Genomic DNA, 16700 nt, shown 5'->3' on the forward strand with positions numbered 1-16700 from the left:
TCCAAGATATTGAAACCCAGAACCTTCAGACAGAAACAGCCCCCCACGACAACGACCAGTATCTAGACCAGAGAAACCCAAAAGACGAACAAGAAGTGAAGTGAAGAAAAGAGGAAAAGATGCCCATCTTCAAGTCTCAACAACCGCCCATCAACGGTACGTACCCAACAATACCTTGTCTTACCGTCCCCCGTGTGTATCTTGTGGAGTGGTCTACTTGTTTTGTATACTGGATATTTCTTTTGAGGGACACCATATATACTCATGCTAAGTGGGCATGTTCTTACAGTGCCATGGCATTTGCCCGTATGGACGTGGCTGTTCGACTCCGAATATAGTCCGCTGAGGAACTACAAGCCGGAAGAGATGCAGGGATACACCAATGCGGTGACGAAGGAGGTGAGTGAGAGTACCCCTTTTGAGCAGAGCCTGGTTTCTGGTTTCTGCTGGTTCTGGTCCTGGTTTCTGCGCTTGCTTTTATGTGATATTTGATTGCCTTGCTGGGTTGAAGAACCACCATACACACTACACGCCATGTCCCTTCCTTTAATTTCAATGTTTCTATGGTTATTTCAGGAATGCAGAATAGCTTCGCGAAATTGAGTTGCACTCTCCTGCTTATACATCTATCTTCAATCTGCCAATGTTCGAGATGTCGAAATATGTCTTTTGAGCCATGGCGGAAAAACAAAATATGATCCTTCGGCGAGATATATTGTACACAGGCTAACGTCACGCCCATCTTATTTTCATGACATACAGCATCTCAGCTACGCCGACCTCAAAACCCACACGACACACCTCTCAACAGCCCTCGTGAAGAAATACGGGCTCCAACAGGGGCAAACAGTAGCCCTATTCTCCCCCAACACAGTATGGTACCCATGCGCAATGTTCGGCACACTCCGGGCCGGCGGTGTCGTATCCGGCGCATCACCAGCCTACAACGTTGAAGAAATGAGCTACGCACTGAAAACCGCCGAAGCCAAATTTCTATTCACCGTTCCAGGAAGCATGGCAGTAGCAGCAGCAGCAGCCGAGAACGCAGGCATCCCACGCGACCATGTATTTCTTCTCGAGGGCGAGCTGGAAGGATTCACGACCATGGCTGAACTATTAGCCATCGGTCGCTCCTATTCCGACCAAGGTCAAATCGAACCATTCAAGATCCCTGCGGGCAAGAAGAACAAAGACATATGCGGGTTCCTGTCATTCAGTTCCGGCACAACGGGTCTCCCCAAGGCCGTCATGATCGCCCACTCGAACGTGATCGCGCAATGTCTGCAAATCAAGCAGATCACACCAGCGACGCTGAAACGCATTCTGGCCGTTTTGCCTCTATTCCACATCACTGGCCTGGTGCACCAGCTTCATTTACCCGTCATTCTCAATGCAAATGTCTACATGTTGCCCAGCTTCAGCATGGACTCGATGCTGGCCACGGTGCAAGAATACAAATTGGAAGAAATGCTGCTGGTCCCTCCGATCTTGATCCGCATGGTTCGCGATGAAAAGACTTTGGCTAAATACGACTTATCCTCTCTGAAACGCTTCTCCTCGGGCGCCGCGCCTCTCAGTGCCGAGATTTTGAACCTGCTGCAAAAGAAATTCCCAGGAACGGGATTCAAGCAAGGCTATGGGATGACCGAGTCCTGTTCGTGTATTACTGCCCACCCGCCCGAGAAGTACGACTACAAATATGCCTTCCGCGTGGGCACTATTGTGGCATCTACAGAAGTCAAGATCGTCGATCCTGCCACAGGCAAGGAATGTGGCCTTAATGAACCAGGGGAGATCTGGGCCCGTGGACCCCAGATCGTCATGGGATACTTGAACAACCCGCGCGCCACGGCCGAGACCTTTGATCAGGACGGTTTCCTGCATACGGGCGATATCGGCTCCATCGACGAAGAAGGGCTGATCACAATCACCGACCGGCTCAAGGAGATGATCAAGGTCAAAGGTATTGGCGTCGCACCCGCCGAACTCGAGGATTTGCTGTTGGGACACCCGGACGTCGAGGATGTTGCTGTCCTCGGCATCTCCGACGAGTATGCGGGCGAAAGACCAAAGGCCTATGTTGTTCTCATCCCCTCCAAGCGTTCTAACCCGGAACAAGTCGCCAAGAAGCTCATCCAATACGTCCAGGAGAAAAAGGTCCGCCACAAGTGGATCACCGAGATCGAGGTCGTCGACGAGATTCCAAAGTCCCCCAGTGGCAAGATCCTCCGCCGTGTCCTCAGAGACATGTCCAAGCAGGGCAGGAAGGGCGTCGTGGTCAGAGACGAGAGGGAGCGCGCTCGCTTGTAGATGTGCAACTGTGCAACCCCGTCAATCTTCTGCCATACGAGTATTATCTGCCAATACCCATGCCGACTCTTCTCAAGGGCCATTTTATAACTGGTAGATGATCAAATCAATTTAAACAACAAAGATTAAGAAATGAAACCCAACCTAGATCATGCCATCCTCCTGGTAGTGGCCTACTAAATAGGCTGGACGTTGTCGGTTCTTGAAATAGAAACGGGTAGCGAAGTACAAGACAGAGAATCGAAGAAAAAGGGGTTTGATTAATGGCTGTCTACTCTATTGGTGATTCGGTGTAAAGAAAAAAGCAGCGAGGAGACAAAACACAATTTGCAAAACAATAGGCATGCTATTCCTAGACTGCCAAATCATACTCGCTGTCTATCATACAACACGCAGGTTTGAGCCTCACTGTCAAACGTCGCTTTTGTTTCCAGTCCCCCACTGTGAGACTTAGAAGAGCCTATCGCTCTCCCCATTAGCTTTCCTGGCAGAAAAGTTCGGTGGTATTCAGACGCTCCGCTGCATCACCCTTCTCGGGTAAAGGTACAAAATCGTCAACTGGAAAAGACGGCATTCCTGTCTCGTCACTTTTGTTGTCTCTTGTCATCTCTCGGAAATATGGTCGGCCGGATTCTACGTGCCCCTTTTGGGAAAGTGCACGCTTTCAGGTTGTCATGCCGCCACCACATCAAACCTGCACTTTATGCGAGCAGGCGTTCAGTCTCAGACTTTGGCTCTCCAGCGGAAGAGGCATAGGTATCAGCATTTGGGTTACCAATGTCAGAGGCATAGATCGTCTGCTTCGGTTCTTCAACAGAAGACGAGTAGAGGTCGGCCTTCTGGTCGGCGGCGGATTGTGCAGGAAGGTCAGAGCGAGGTGCAGACGGGAAGTCGGCCTCCTTCACCGGCTTGTTGGTGTTGGCAGAATTGGTGCTTCCAGTGACGGTGCTTGGAGCGGGAATCTTCTGTCTAGCACTTCCAACGACCTCTTGAGCCTTGGCGGCAGCTGTGCCAGTGTATTGCTTGACAGATTCCAATCCCTTGCTGGTGTGTTGCGCAGTCAAGTCCTTGATTTGATGGGTCTGTTGGTTGATAATGTGTCCCGCATGCTCCAATTGGGCGTCAATCAATTCGCGGTTTTCAAGGTAAATCAGAGGACCAAGGAATGCGACATTGGCCGCAACCAAGGCGACGCCCCAGAATGGGAGGAGCTTAATGAGGTAGTAGGTAACGAACGCAGAGAGGAAAGCCTTATCAATTGTCAGCATCATTTGCCAGTCGTTTTAGAGTAGAGGGGGACGTACAGCTGCGGTTACGGGAACGTTCTCGGCGAACACAATGCGCTGACCCTCAATGACGAAGAAGTTGATGAGGTTCTCAAGGTCGTCCAAAGAGGCTTCGAGGGTCTCCTTTGGAATCTTGTAGTAGCGTCGGGGACGGACAGCACCTGCAACACTGGAGCCCATGACCAGTTTGCTCGAGGCCTCGGCCAAGGTGACGACTATGCGATACGTTAGTTGCTATTCATGGTAGTGTTTTCAGGCATCAAGACATACCGCCAAGGGTCATCCATGTAATCTTCAGGAAGTATCGCAGGATCGGTAGGTAGCGGCAGGCGAAGATGAAGGCAACCAGGCCGAGGTAGGTGATTCCAGTGGCTCTCTTGTTCTTCCACTAAAACGCTGTCAGCAACTGCAACTGCTTGTCAGGACTGTTAACACTCACGCTCAACAAGGTGTAGAAGAACGAATGGTAGTCTAAATATTGGTCAGTCAATCACATTCCAGAAAATCAGGCCATCCAGGTCCATACGAGTCAGAGGTGTGTCATTTGCGGCAGTGTAGGACGGGGGTTGACGAGAGTTGGCTAGCTCGCTGAACTCGGAAGCAGTGGCACCAGCCTCGTTCTTGATGGATGTTGCAACAGGACCTGATGTATGTTTGTCAACATGCGTGTTTCGTTTTGGTGTCGGACATCATACCATTGACAACATTCTGAGTGATGGGGTGGTTTTGCACGGTGTTCACGGCCGCAGCTGCGTCTGGAGAGATGTCAGTGGGAAAAGCGAGGAAACGAAGCTGGGAACCTATTCCACGTCGTTAGCATCAATCACGATCAATTTTCCAAGGGGACCCATGTTCAGTTCGCTTACCTTACTGTCGACCAGAGTATCTCTGACGTTTGTACCATTCAGCTTGGGAGCTTGAGCGTTGGGCTCAGTGCTAAACTGGTCGGTGTGAGTCGGAAGCTCCGACGACGTCTTGTAGTTGTCAAAAGACATGGTTGATGACAGCTCTCTGTGTGAGAGCAAACTGGCACGCGAGACAATAGGGAGCTATGTCAGAGCGTCAATAGTAGTGATGGGATATCGCGGGATACGCAACAAGTGCTTGAAAGCAGTTGAGATGGGATGAAGGAGAAGGAAGATGAAAACAGTAGCGATGAGTTGATGGATGAGAGTTTGTTTGATTGTGGAAGAGAGGAAGTTGTGCAGGCACGAATCCAGAGCAGAGATCTGGTTTTGTGTGGTTGCAGGTGTGAGGGAGGGCGAGGACGGATGAGGTAGTGAGGTAAACGGCACCGCAGTTAGTGAGGTAGGTCAGGGAAACTTGGTTGCGTTGCCAGTGCTGTCCTTCAAGTTGTCTGGCTGCGCTGCAGTGACGAGATCAAGCTCCAGTCAGCGGCCATTGGTTTGTTAACACCTCTCTAGTACTACTGGCAGTGAATGCGCCGGTGCAACAGGCTCTAACGTAGCAACACTGCACAACATTATTTTTGCTACCGCTAACCACCACAGTACAGTTACTATCTGTCCAGGCAGTCTTACGCCGTGAATTTCTATGCCAGATGCACTGTAGGCGTCTACTCCCATGATAAAGAGGACTTAACAGCCTCGAGTTAGGCCGCGTGGCTACGCCTAAACTGTAGCTCCCTCTCCTCCTTTGCCAGCACTGAATGAATTCTAAAACCCCCTCAGGCTGGCAGCGTGTCGACCATGGCTTCAAGCTGTATTTTATCGGCACACCCTGGACAACTGTAGCACCAGAACTATTCTCCTGCATTATTCAACTGTTGTGACGTGCGTGATTCCTGCTTCTGCCAGTGTATTGTGTGTCTGTATGTCTGTTCGCATGTGTCTCCGCCTTTTCCATGGTTCTAGTCGGGTTCCAGGAAATGCCCACCGAACACGCCTCTCTGACGCAAGAGTGGCTGTTGTGCGGAACTCGAATACTGTTTTGGATCCTGAACCTTCCATCGGGGGTCCCCAGCGCCACACCACATTTTCAACCTCAGCAAGGAACACTAGCAAGCTGTCTGTGTTACGTAGCAGCAGGAAAAGGTTGCCTGGTCCTCTATTCGAGTTTGAAGGAAAGTCGAAGCTGCAGTGCGCGGCTGTTCAGACTGAGAACTTGATCGCGTGCGCCCACAGCAACCGCCAATCACTCCACTGGACTACATCATTCACACATGCGCGCACCTCATTTTCGCACGACATCATCCTTTCAGGACAATGTGGCTTTTCCGGCCCCTCACAGCTACTATCATTCAACTTTTGCATATCTTTGTTTCTGATGATCTCTTACCCGTACACTATTAAACAGCAATGAGATACCATACTTGTGTTTCTATGTTGGACTGAAGCTTGCAGCACTGCAATCTGGCACCAGGTAAAATGATACCTGTGCAGAAAAAATAGAAGATACGTCACTGGACAGAAAAGGTTAAGAATAGAATCGCAGAGGAAACTAGACCCATATTAGTATAGTTATGCACCTTAAGCGGTATCTTGTTATTGTGCAGCCTGTCTCACTGCAGTGGCAGTCCGAGTCTCTGCCGTGCCAGAAACTGCCGGCGCTGTCGGCTGCTATCGCCCACTGCACTCACTGCACGGCCCTTAGCTGTTCAATTTTGACATGTGCCAATCTGGGCCATACTGCCAGCAGATACTAGGTACCAACATCTGTACACTGTACACAGTACACAGCACCTAGGTAGTTGTAGTGCCATGGCCCTTTCATCCACCTCGATGCCATCACCACTGGGCTGCGAACAGCCCAGCGTACCACTACCTAAGGTAGGTATGTTTTTATGAGCTTGGTTCGTGTGGGCTGCATTGCCGTATAGTTGGGACTCGGCAGTATACCACTGGGTTGACTGCTGCCGAAACAAGGCTGCCTTCAAGCCCCCCAGTGTCCCATACTCCCCACTGTGCAAAGGTGCATCTTGCAGCCTTGCAGTTCTTGCAACATCATCGGTGGGAGGACATCCCGTTCTAAGGCTCAACCTCCCAGTGTTGAAGACCTATTGGCTGTGCTCGTGCATCTGGTGCCTCGTCCCCGTCACCCTCACTTGCGCCCGCCTCTTCATCCATGCCCTCGGCTGTGATGGGCGCTCCATCATGTTTGCCGCCAGCTTGCTTGCCCTTGCCGCTGTAGGAGATCACTCGCCATCCTGTAGGCTTGCTGTCATCTTTGACATACTCGGACATGGGGAACTGATAACAGGGTTAGCCTTCCATCAAATTCTTTGACGCCGACACTGTACTTACATAGTGCTCGTTCTTCTTCATCGTCACCACCCACGGCACGTTGTCGAAGGTCATGGCCCTCAGTCGGAAATAGGTGTTATCTTCAATCTTGCTGACTTCCTTGACAAAGGTATCGAGGTCTGGCGTCTTGACCCCGTTGACGTGGGTGATAAAGTTGGTTGGCGCCAGGCCATATTGGTACGCTGGCGATCCTCGACTTCGAGCGCTGACATATATCTCCGAGTGCAGCTTGCTGATTTGTTGCCGCACCGCGTGGTGAGGCTTTTGAAGAACGGCTCCGCAAAAGATGACAGCCCGAGATGTCTCCAGATCCTGTGTTGGTACAGTCGGCACCCGTAAGAGAACCTCCTGTCCTTTCCGCACGACCAGCGCGTCCAGCCATTCTTTATCGTACATGATGTCGAAGTCGGAGACACGTGTGATGAGTTGACCGTTAAGGGTGAGGATGATGTCCCCTTCCTGCAACAGTTGCCCATCATGGGGCCCGTTGGCTGGTCCGCAGTCCACTTTCCTAACAATGAACAGCTGATGCCGAGACGGGTTGGCTTTGGCCACCTTCTTGATCCATTCTTCTGACACTCCCATGATCCGACATTGTGCCATCTGCACCACATACGTCTCCATGTTGAGGATTCGCAGCTTTGGGATAACGCCACTCTTGATCTGGTCCAGCACAGGGGTGATCATGCTGCTGGCCAACCCAAGATGATACTCAGTGTCCCGGTGGCTCCCTTGGCTCCGCTCGCCCATGTATGTAAGCCACAAAGCTTGTACAACGCCGTCCGCACCCATGAGCACACCGGACGCGCACTGGCCCGACAGGCCGGTGTCGACTGTAATGGCATCAAGGTTAACGGCGCGATATCGAGGAGCAGCCGCGTTAGCCGGTATTCCCACAGAGGTGATGTCGGTCACGGTGCTCTTGGCCACGACTATCCGGTGATTCTGATTGAACCCAACAAAGATCGTATCGGCACCTTGCTTGACCATGTCCGTCGACAGCTTGGCCGACTGCACAGGTGCATCCACCAACTTCGGGTCATACTGAATCACGGTATAGTTGGTCAGCGGATGAAGGAAGACCACTTTGCCCTCGATCTGAACCGACTCTGCCACAGTCACCGTGATGTCGCAGAGGTCGTACGGCACGATTGCTCGGGAGACCACCACCAACCCTTTCTCCGCGTCAAACACCAGCCCGAACCCTGTCCGCCGGGCCTGGGGATAGCCGTCGATCTTGACCGGCATGTAGCATGATATCTTGACAAATGACCGAACAATTTCGCCAGCTGCGGGTAGATTAACTCCGTCGAGCTGGATAAAATCTGCCGACTTGGGCTCGGGGGGCACGGCCGGGAGAGGTTTGCCCAGGTCTTCAAAATCCCAAAGTCCAGTCTGGTCGTTCCTGATGGCCAACCTCATCTTCGGGTGCCAGTGACGGTCAATGTGGACAATGCTCGTGGCTCGGGTATGGAGATCTCGAATGTGCCGGTAGGAAATGACAACTCGCGCGCGGTCAGGAATTGTTTTCATGACTTCGATAAATGTATCCAGATCCGGGGTGGGTTTCTGGTCAACCGTATCAATGATCCATCCCGACAGGGCACTCTCCAGCTTGAACGAGCCTGCGGCTTCGCACACATACAAGCCTTTACAAGCAATAGCATATAATCGCGCTTGTTGATAAGACAAATTGTGAAAGCTACCGCCAGCCACTGTGACAAATCGATCAGGGGTTATTGCATGCAAATCATGCACGTCCAGTGTGACCTCCATATCCTCTCCTCCACGCTGGAACAAAAGATCCACCTTTCCCCCTACGCTCGAATCCAGGATGGCATCGAGCTTGACAAAGGACGTCAAGAGTTCTCCGTTCACCTTGATGAGAACGTCCCCTTCTTGTATCTTTCCATCCGCAGGACCTTCAGGCAGGACAATCTCGGCCACGAGCATGCTGTTCTCGTTGGGAAAGTGCTTCCGTACCGCGGATTCCCAGTTGGGTGTCAACCCCAGTCTCCTGCAGTCGTCAAAGGGTTTCAGCACCCACTGGGTCTGAATCGTGCCCCGGGTAATAGGTTGCCCCTCTTGGAGACACTGCAAGGCCCGCAAGGGCCGGTCGAGCGGCAGAAAGTAGTCGGTGGCAGCGCCATCCACACGGCCGCCTGCCTGCAGAGCAACCGCGTTACCACTCAGATTGACCACGGGACTGCCAGAACTTCCACCCGTGGCTGCGGCAGCGGCTTGGATGTAATTCGTATTGAAGTCGCTATAACCTTCGCCATACTCTGGAGCGTTGCGGTCCAGTCGACTGATGACACCAGACAAGATGCTGAGTTTCTCGCCAGCATCATTTCCCACAACCCTAACCTCCACACCAACACGGGCGGACTCGGGCTGGAGTTTCAAGGCTTGCACTTGCATGTACTTGATGGCCTTGGGATCAAACTTGAGGATGCCAAAATCATGGACAGGATCGCGATAGACAGGTCGCACGTCGCACTAAAGCCGTCAGCAAACGGCCTGGGATGGCACAATAGAACGGGAACCTACTTCTTCGTGATTGTCAAACACACAATACCCCCAGAACGGTCCCGCACAGACGACGTGACGATTTGTTAAGATGTAGCCATTTTCGGCATCCACCACAAAGCCCGTGGCTTGACTCGACGTAGAAAGATCGGTGTCAAAGGAGCACGTCTGGCAGAAATGTATCGACACCACACTCTTGATCACTCTTTCTATTGTAGCCTGCCACTCGGGGGAGTCGCCTGCGCCCGAAACAGTGTTTATGATGGGCAGCGAATTCGAGTTGGCCTCAATATCATAGACCGAACCATTCTGCGGAGTGACATCCCCGGGCGTCGGCACGCCATTCTCTTGCTTGAGCTGTTTCTTCGGCCTCTCTATGGCGGAAATAGGGCTGGTTCGTCGTTTGGGTCGAGCTTCAGCGTGCGATGACATGGCAAAGGAGAAGCGACGAACTAGGACAGGTTGGGAAGGGAGTCGAGTCGAAAATGTCAATGTCGCCGGGCGTGCAAACGGTGCAGCAAGAATGGCCGAAGACGGTCGAGGGTACTTCGAGTTGGCAAGGACGACAGCGGCGAAGGGTTTTGCGAAATGTCGCCGGGCGGTTATCGAAGCAAGAAACGTGGCGGAGGTATTACAAGACGATACAAAAGACGCCCTGCTGAGGATCGGGCTGACGCTTGATATCATCCAGAGTCAGATGCCAGGTAAAGAAGAACACACGAGGTGAAGCCCTATGGAGAGAACCTCAGTCGATGCGATACTTGACACGCCGTGACTGGCACTGCAGGCAACGACTCGGACAGCACGCTCTACCAGGCGTAGTGAGGACGCAATAACGCAAGGCTACAGTCGAGTGACACTCTGGCAGGGAATGTGAAGCACTACTGCATCAGGTATAATAGTATGCAAAAGTTTTGGGTAAGGCGGCCCTGCACCCTGCGACCCTGCAACCACTGAGAATGAGGCTGCCAGTTCCTCGCGACCAGCGCCAGCGAGTCACATTGAAAGGGATTGAGTACCGTAAATGACCCACTCTTCACCTGCAGCCTCGACTCAAATTTTGCCCTGACGTCCGAGTTCCGGCTCAGCAAGTCAGCCTGCCAGTGAGGCCACAAACAACAATGTAGATACTTATAACCAAGGTACCAGGCATGGGAATTAGCACATCGTGAGTCGTACACAGACAAGTACAGACATTTCTCAATGTATTCTACATATATTGTACTTGCAGGGCTCCCATATCATACTTTTCATCCTGACCAAACAGTAATGTCCTGCTGGCCCGCTGTGGTCGAGGGCCGCATCAGCAGCAGACTATAGCAAGCACAGCTGGAGACAAGCGAGTGCCGGATAGTGGGAGGGTCTCATGGACAAATATAGTATTCGCAAATCCGCTCCCGCTGCTTCACAGTGAACACCGGGCCGGCTGTCATTATCGTTGTCCGTCCTTTGCGGTCATATAGCCTGCACCGGAGCATGCTAGATAATAGGTTCATCTCATAGTCCCATCAGTGGCAGACTTGATGATATATGGAATCCACTGCCACCTATTGGGTAGCGAGTTGTGATCCGGGTGCTGGAAAGGACGCTTCGCCTGAATGTGCAAACACTTCGTCACTGAACACTCCATAGTCCATGTGATGATTTTTTGTTTCAGCTGATCTGTCCCTGCGAGGACAGTCCAGTGGCCGGACAAGCCATCGCAATTATCTGCAGCGCAGCAGCCTCGTCATGCTAAGTCAGGATTGATGGAAGTGACACAAGGAGACCTCCCTTTGGGCGTTGGGCCTCATACAGTTCGACAAGGCAATCAAGAGAGCCTGCCCAGCCTTGTGGTTATTGCATGCAATATAGATCATGACACGCATGCGGTATCCACGAGGGCCTGTTCAATAGAATTGTGCTTCAACATTATGCGAGTGCTCGTCCATCCGCTTGGACCAGCAGTAGATGGGAGCATTTGCTATAGCTGCTCTTGCACAAAAGCCCGCATGTTCAGCCATGGGCCGAGACTGAGGCTGCTTGGGCAGGTTTGGCACCAGCATGTGGGTTCTGGTTCTGAGCTGCCCCAAATGCCGCCGCCTTGCTCGCGGCAGATTGTCCTGCTTCAGGGAATAGAGCGTTCAACTTTTTATACAGGTCATGAACTTGTGGTAGATGAGGCGGCGGAACCATGATTGCTGGGCCGGTTGGCAGTGCTCCCACTTTCTTCTTTGCATCTGCAATTGCAGCCAGGTACGCCAGGTTGGCTTGCAAGCGGCGCATGCAATCCGCGTACTCCTGGGAGGGCGGCTTATTCGCAGTTGCGCCGCCTCCGCCGGCACTCTTTGGCGGTTCACCGGGGCTATTCGTCAAGGTGTTGCCCGGGTCGGCCGATGTGGGCGACGTGGGTGACTGCTGACCCGAACTGGGCGCAGTCCCTGCCTTTCCCTGGCTTTGTAGAGAGATCACCTCTTGCAACAGATGGGTATTGATTTCCAGAAGAACTGAGACCCTCGCACGCTCCCGGGCGGCCGACTGTGGTGACAATGACGGCCCGGCCGCCTGTTGAGGATGATGCTGAGCAGCGACAGGACGCGTCATTTGTGCTGCATGTTGCATTTGCGCCTGTTGCGCCAGACTCGCGTTTTGTTGATTCTGGACCGCCATATTAGGAGCAGTATTCATATCCAGCGGTGCGGAGGTGGTTGGCTGCGACTGAGGAACGTTTGTAGGCATCTGTAGCTGGGGATGATGGAATGGCTGATTCGGGGCTTGGGTCATTGGAAGGGTTGTCTGTCCATTCGGATAATGACCTGTTGATTTGGGTTAGCATCGTGTTCTGCAGGCAAACCGGCCACGGCTCGAGGAACCGGTTGCTCTGTGTGTCAAACCAACCTTCGTTTGGTGTCCCCTGCAGGACGGCGCTACCCGGTCGTGGGGGCACGCCTTGTCCTGGCTGTTGTCGATAGAGGTGCTGTTGTGAAGCGTGCGGTGGGATCTGCTGAGGGTGGGCTGGCCGTTGCATGTGGTTCAAGTTTGGTCCAACGCCAGGCTGAGTGCCTGGTTGGAATGGTGTCTGGGCGGCGGTATCGAAGGGCGGCCCGGGGGACATGGCAAACGGGTTCATGTTTCCCGCCTGGGGATTGCTAAAGGCATACATGGGCACGCCGGCGGGGTTGTTCATGATCGGAACTCGAGCGGGTTCTGGTGCTTGATTGGCGTCGAGGCTGGCAAAGGTACTCAGCAAAAGGAGCCTTGAAGCAGGTGTGTGTTACGGTTTGACGGGGATCAGTGGCGCAGATGCCAGAGGCGGGAGGAGGCTAGGGAGGCTAACGACACGCCAGAGAGACTGGGGCCCGCGGGCGGACAGGGGCTAGCAGGCGAACTACCTGACCTGGGATGGCGGAATGAATGGCGAGCGACAATGCAGATGAGAACAGGGGAAGCGAAGAGAGATTGAGGATTCGTGTGGTGGACCAGCGAGATGCCAGTGGAGATACAGTAGTAGTACCGTTATAGGGCCAATGCGCCCATTCAGTTTTGGTGTTCGGCGGGCGGGTGGATTCTTCCATGCAACGCCATGACAGGGAACCAACTGAATCGGCTGCGAACAGGGGACCACTCTGCTACAAACCATGGTCTGCTTGTTTGATCAAGTGATCAATCATTGGCATACAGGCTCACCGCGCAGGACAGAGAGATGGTGGCCTTGAAAATGAAATACCAGTCGCATACCAGGTACACTGTTGCTTGTATTCTACTATTGTTTCCTCATCGGCCCTTTTTCCGCTTCACCTCCTCGATCCACTGCGCTGCCATTGACGTTGGCACGACGTAGATCCTCACCAGGCCATCGACGATTTCGGTCTTTCCATTGGAAAGGGCCTCCAGCAGCGTCAGCTTCTTCCCGATCTTCACCAACCCTCCGCTGATTGTGTCCATGTAGCATTCGACCGTGTCGGGTTTGTACTCGTTTTTGCTGTCCCAAGGCAGTGGCAGGATATAGTCGAGATGCTGATTGATCGTGTCCTTCTCCGACCACGCCTTGATGAAGTCGGACTGGTTGTGCATGGGGTAGAGCAACATCACTGGAAACTCGAGCGTACTCGTGGGTGATGCAGGGTCTGGGGACAGATGGATCACTGCATCTTCCAAGTTCGGAGGGTGTTTCGAGCCCCGGACGCTTATTTTTCGGGCCTTGAGGGCGGCTTCTAATGCTGCCTTCTCTTCTTGTTTCCTGCGGAGCTCAGCTTGCCGCCGTCGATCCTGTTCTTCTTTTGCCTTGGCCCTTGTCCGTATCCGCTCCAACAGATTCTTCAACGGAGTATTGTCTGGATCAATCTTTGCGCCACGGGAAGCCACATCTAGAGCTTCGAGGACCTTGTCGAGCGCGAGCAAGGCGGAAGCGGACCTGTAATGGGCTTTGACGTTGGAAGGATTGATGCGGATGGCAGCGGCGCAGTCCAGTATCGTAGACCGGTAGTTTTCTGCAGTGGGTTGTCAGCAGGTCTCCCGTGTATATCCCATCGGGAGCAACGTACTCAACTCCAAGTTGCACAAGGCTCGGTTTGTATAGAGCTGTTCTTCCAGGGCCTTGCGTTGCTTCATCTCAGCTTCCATGTCTGCAGGCTTGTCCCATTTGTCCTCGGACTTGTCAACCAAGACCGCAATGCCCTTGGAGTAGAACTCTTTGGCGTCGCTCCACTTCTTCTCGGCGACCATTTCATTTCCGCGCTCTTTGAACCCTTGGGCAATCTCCGCTTTGGTGCCCTCGTACTGTAAAGCCTTGATGGCCTCGATTAGGGTGTTTTGTCCATCTGCGCACCACTTCGCTCAGCCAGGTTGCGACGCCGGGATGGAATCCGGCGTACCATCATCAGTTGCCTCGTCCAAACTGTTCATGAACAGAGGCGTTTTGCTCATCTCTTGCACTATTTCCTCAAAGCTCTTATCCGAGATTGCCTGCCGTTCAGGCGCATTGATGTGTTGATTGTACAGCTCCTCGATGGAGGGCGCACTGGGCGCCTCATTGAGGTTGACATTCTCGTCGAAATCGTCGGGAAGTTCTTCAAGGCGTACCATGATGCGATTTCGCCGCTGAATTGACTAGCATGCAGGAGTTCAGGAGCAAGTAGAGAATATGCAATATATTGCAGTTGTTGGCCGTGGCCGAGCATCGATGGCCGGTTATATGCGGGGAGGAAATAAAAATCGGAGTATAAAATTGAAAATCATACATCGTCATCCTTTCTGATAAGTATTTGGCCCTGGGGCGACCAGCGAAAGAAGATCACTCCCAGTCTCTCAATGTTCTCTCAATCGATATCAATTCAAGTACAAAGTCAACCACGCTGTCTGTCTATTAAAGTATCATGGGCCATGCTTGGATCGACCTTGTTGACCCGGAAGCCGGTTCCGCTCAAATCGGGTTGATTTCGCCCATTAGACTGTGTGCATACTCTATACACTGATGATTTAATAACTCCGTGGCAGCTCCAAGACCTTCTCACTGACAAAGTTCAATATCATCTCACGGCTGACGGGGGCGATCCGTGGGACCAGGATTTCCCTGAGATATCTCTCCACATCGTACTCCATAGCATAACCCATGCCACCATGGGTCATGACCGCCCTTTCACACGCTCTGAAGGCCGCCTCAGCCGCCAGATACTTGGCACTGTTGCATGCAACTCCCACCGCATGTGGAGTGATAGACTTGTCAGTCCTGCTTCGGTCGTATAGTCGTGCAGCGTGGTAAGTAGCCAACTTGGCCGCTTCGAGATTCACAAATGCATCAGCCAAGGGATGCGCGATCGCCTGGTTCTTTCCAATTGGCCTGCCAAAAACAACTCTTTCTCGTGCATATTTTGCAGCCTTTTCCACTGCCGCATATCCCAGGCCCAGTGCTTCTCCCGCCAGGAGACACCGCTCGGCGTTCATGCCGTGGAGAATGATCTTGAATCCCTGGCCTTCCTCTCCAATCAGGGTGCCCGCGGGAACTTCATAATGGTCGAAGAAGACCTCATTTGCATCTACTGCCCGGCCGCCCATCTTTTTGATCTTCTTGAGCTCCAGTGCGGGATTGGATTTATCGATATCAATGCAAAAGAGCGACAGCCCTTCACTAGGCTTCTTGACCTCCTCTACTGGTGTGGTTCGGGCGAGCAGGATCATCTTGGAAGCGACCTGTGCACAAGTGATCCAGATCTTCTGACCTGTATACTCCAGTTAGTACCTACAGACTCCAATTCTGCCCAAGGAGACGGTTTGGGAACTGATTTCAGCCACGAATATATCTGGCTTTCCAAGCTCCCTCCGGTCGGACATCATGAACCAGACCTCTCCTTGGTTGCTGGGACAGTAAGGGCGGACTTGCCTGTAATCACATATTTGTCACCTTTGCGGGTTGCTGTCGTTTTCAACCGCAGTGTATCCAGCCCCGTGTTAGGCTCGGTGACACCGAAGCACACTCTCCATTTACCGCTTATAATGTTTGGAATGGTCGACTGCAGTTGCTCCTTGTTGCCGAATTTGGCCAGAGGTTGGGTGGCATAGACGTTGGCATGAATAGACTGGGCACCCGCCATCCCGGCACCTGACTGTGATATAGTCTGTAACATTATTGTCGCCTCGGAGATACCTAATCCGGCACCTCCAAACTCCTCAGGGAGTGCGATTCCCAGCCAGCCATCGGCAGCTAAGGCGGCATGCAGTTCCTTGGGGTCGGTTTCAGTTTGGTCGTGTTGCTGCCAATACTCGTTTGGAAATCGAGCACAAATCTTCTGGATAGCGTCTCGGACTGTGAGCTGCTCTTCCGTGAAGACGCCCATGTCCATCATCTTGTGCCGTCTGCTGCTGGAGAAATGTCTTCGTCCGCCCTTGACGGGAGCTTGTGCCCATAGCCGAGGTTGGGAGGCAACGCCTCTCTGCGACTTGCAAAGCAAGCGTAACGAAAGTCGAGTGGCTGAACTGCCGGTGGAGGCCATGATGAATTGAGATTGTTATAGCTGAAAAATCAGATTCTCAAGACGGCACTGGACAATGATTATGGGGCAAGGAAAGACGAAGAGTGAGGACGAGGCTCTTGTTGTGTCGGTTGTGTTATAAAGTATGTATGGTTCGCTCCGCCATTGGGGAAGCTCCGAGGTCGCTCGGGCTCCGAGATGCAGCATCATGTTTCGAGACGTTTGAGCGGAGCATCTCGGGTCTCGAGAGCGAGCATGATCCAATGGGAAGAGAGAATGCCGCTCCGACGCTGAGGATCATTTCTCGGAAAGACCGCATCGCGGGACATCCATTCGCCGAATTGGCGCTGGATGCGGAGGCACGG

General features: G+C 52.7%; 6 protein-coding genes across 6 annotated transcripts; 1 reads left to right on the top strand and 5 right to left on the bottom strand.

Annotated features, from left to right (window-relative positions):
- Positions 1–119: 119 nt before the first annotated feature.
- HMPREF1120_06889 (CoA ligase) lies at positions 120–2310 on the top strand (the record flags this gene model as incomplete). Its single annotated transcript, XM_009161100.1, has 3 exons — positions 120–156; positions 290–399; positions 763–2310. The coding sequence occupies 3 exons, from the start codon at positions 120–122 to the stop codon at positions 2308–2310; spliced, it is 1695 nt and encodes a 564-aa protein (XP_009159348.1).
- Positions 2311–3011: 701 nt separating this feature from the next.
- HMPREF1120_06890 (uncharacterized protein) lies at positions 3012–4591 on the bottom strand (the record flags this gene model as incomplete). Its single annotated transcript, XM_009161101.1, has 7 exons — positions 3012–3560; positions 3615–3811; positions 3867–3984; positions 4036–4067; positions 4123–4239; positions 4292–4351; positions 4468–4591. The coding sequence occupies 7 exons, from the start codon at positions 4589–4591 to the stop codon at positions 3012–3014; spliced, it is 1197 nt and encodes a 398-aa protein (XP_009159349.1).
- A 1992-nt stretch (positions 4592–6583) lies between these two features.
- On the bottom strand, positions 6584–10075 carry HMPREF1120_06891 (Pro-apoptotic serine protease nma111; the record flags this gene model as incomplete). The annotated part of the gene is made up of 3 exons (XM_009161102.1): positions 6584–6805; positions 6860–9358; positions 9410–10075. 3 exons carry the CDS (start codon positions 10073–10075, stop codon positions 6584–6586), a joined length of 3387 nt encoding a protein of 1128 aa, XP_009159350.1.
- A 1308-nt stretch (positions 10076–11383) lies between these two features.
- On the bottom strand, positions 11384–12554 carry HMPREF1120_06892 (uncharacterized protein; the record flags this gene model as incomplete). Its single annotated transcript, XM_009161103.1, has 2 exons — positions 11384–12183; positions 12266–12554. 2 exons carry the CDS (start codon positions 12552–12554, stop codon positions 11384–11386), a joined length of 1089 nt encoding a protein of 362 aa, XP_009159351.1.
- A 587-nt stretch (positions 12555–13141) lies between these two features.
- HMPREF1120_06893 (protein phosphatase 5) lies at positions 13142–14452 on the bottom strand (the record flags this gene model as incomplete). Its single annotated transcript, XM_009161104.1, has 3 exons — positions 13142–13857; positions 13912–14187; positions 14242–14452. 3 exons carry the CDS (start codon positions 14450–14452, stop codon positions 13142–13144), a joined length of 1203 nt encoding a protein of 400 aa, XP_009159352.1.
- A 226-nt stretch (positions 14453–14678) lies between these two features.
- On the bottom strand, positions 14679–16618 carry HMPREF1120_06894 (acyl-CoA dehydrogenase). Its single transcript, XM_009161105.1, has 2 exons — positions 15747–16618; positions 14679–15585 (listed from the first exon to the last, which is right to left on the bottom strand). The coding sequence occupies exons 1-2, from the start codon at positions 16354–16356 to the stop codon at positions 14846–14848; spliced, it is 1350 nt and encodes a 449-aa protein (XP_009159353.1). The 5' UTR covers positions 16357–16618; the 3' UTR covers positions 14679–14845.
- Between the last annotated feature and the right edge of the window lie 82 nt (positions 16619–16700).

Source organism: Exophiala dermatitidis, assembly GCF_000230625.1.
Source record: "Exophiala dermatitidis NIH/UT8656 unplaced genomic scaffold supercont1.6, whole genome shotgun sequence".
Lineage (NCBI taxonomy): Eukaryota > Fungi > Ascomycota > Eurotiomycetes > Chaetothyriales > Herpotrichiellaceae > Exophiala > Exophiala dermatitidis.

Bases quoted from the DNA above. Each gene is read 5' to 3' on its own strand.
- HMPREF1120_06894 (XM_009161105.1), bottom strand. From the start codon at position 16,356: ATGGCCTCCACCGGCAGTTCAGCCACTCGACTTTCGTTACGCTTGCTT. The intron at 15,586-15,746 runs GCAAGTCCGCCC...TGGAGTATACAG, and splicing joins TGACAAATATGTGATTACAG to GTCAGAAGATCTGGATCACT.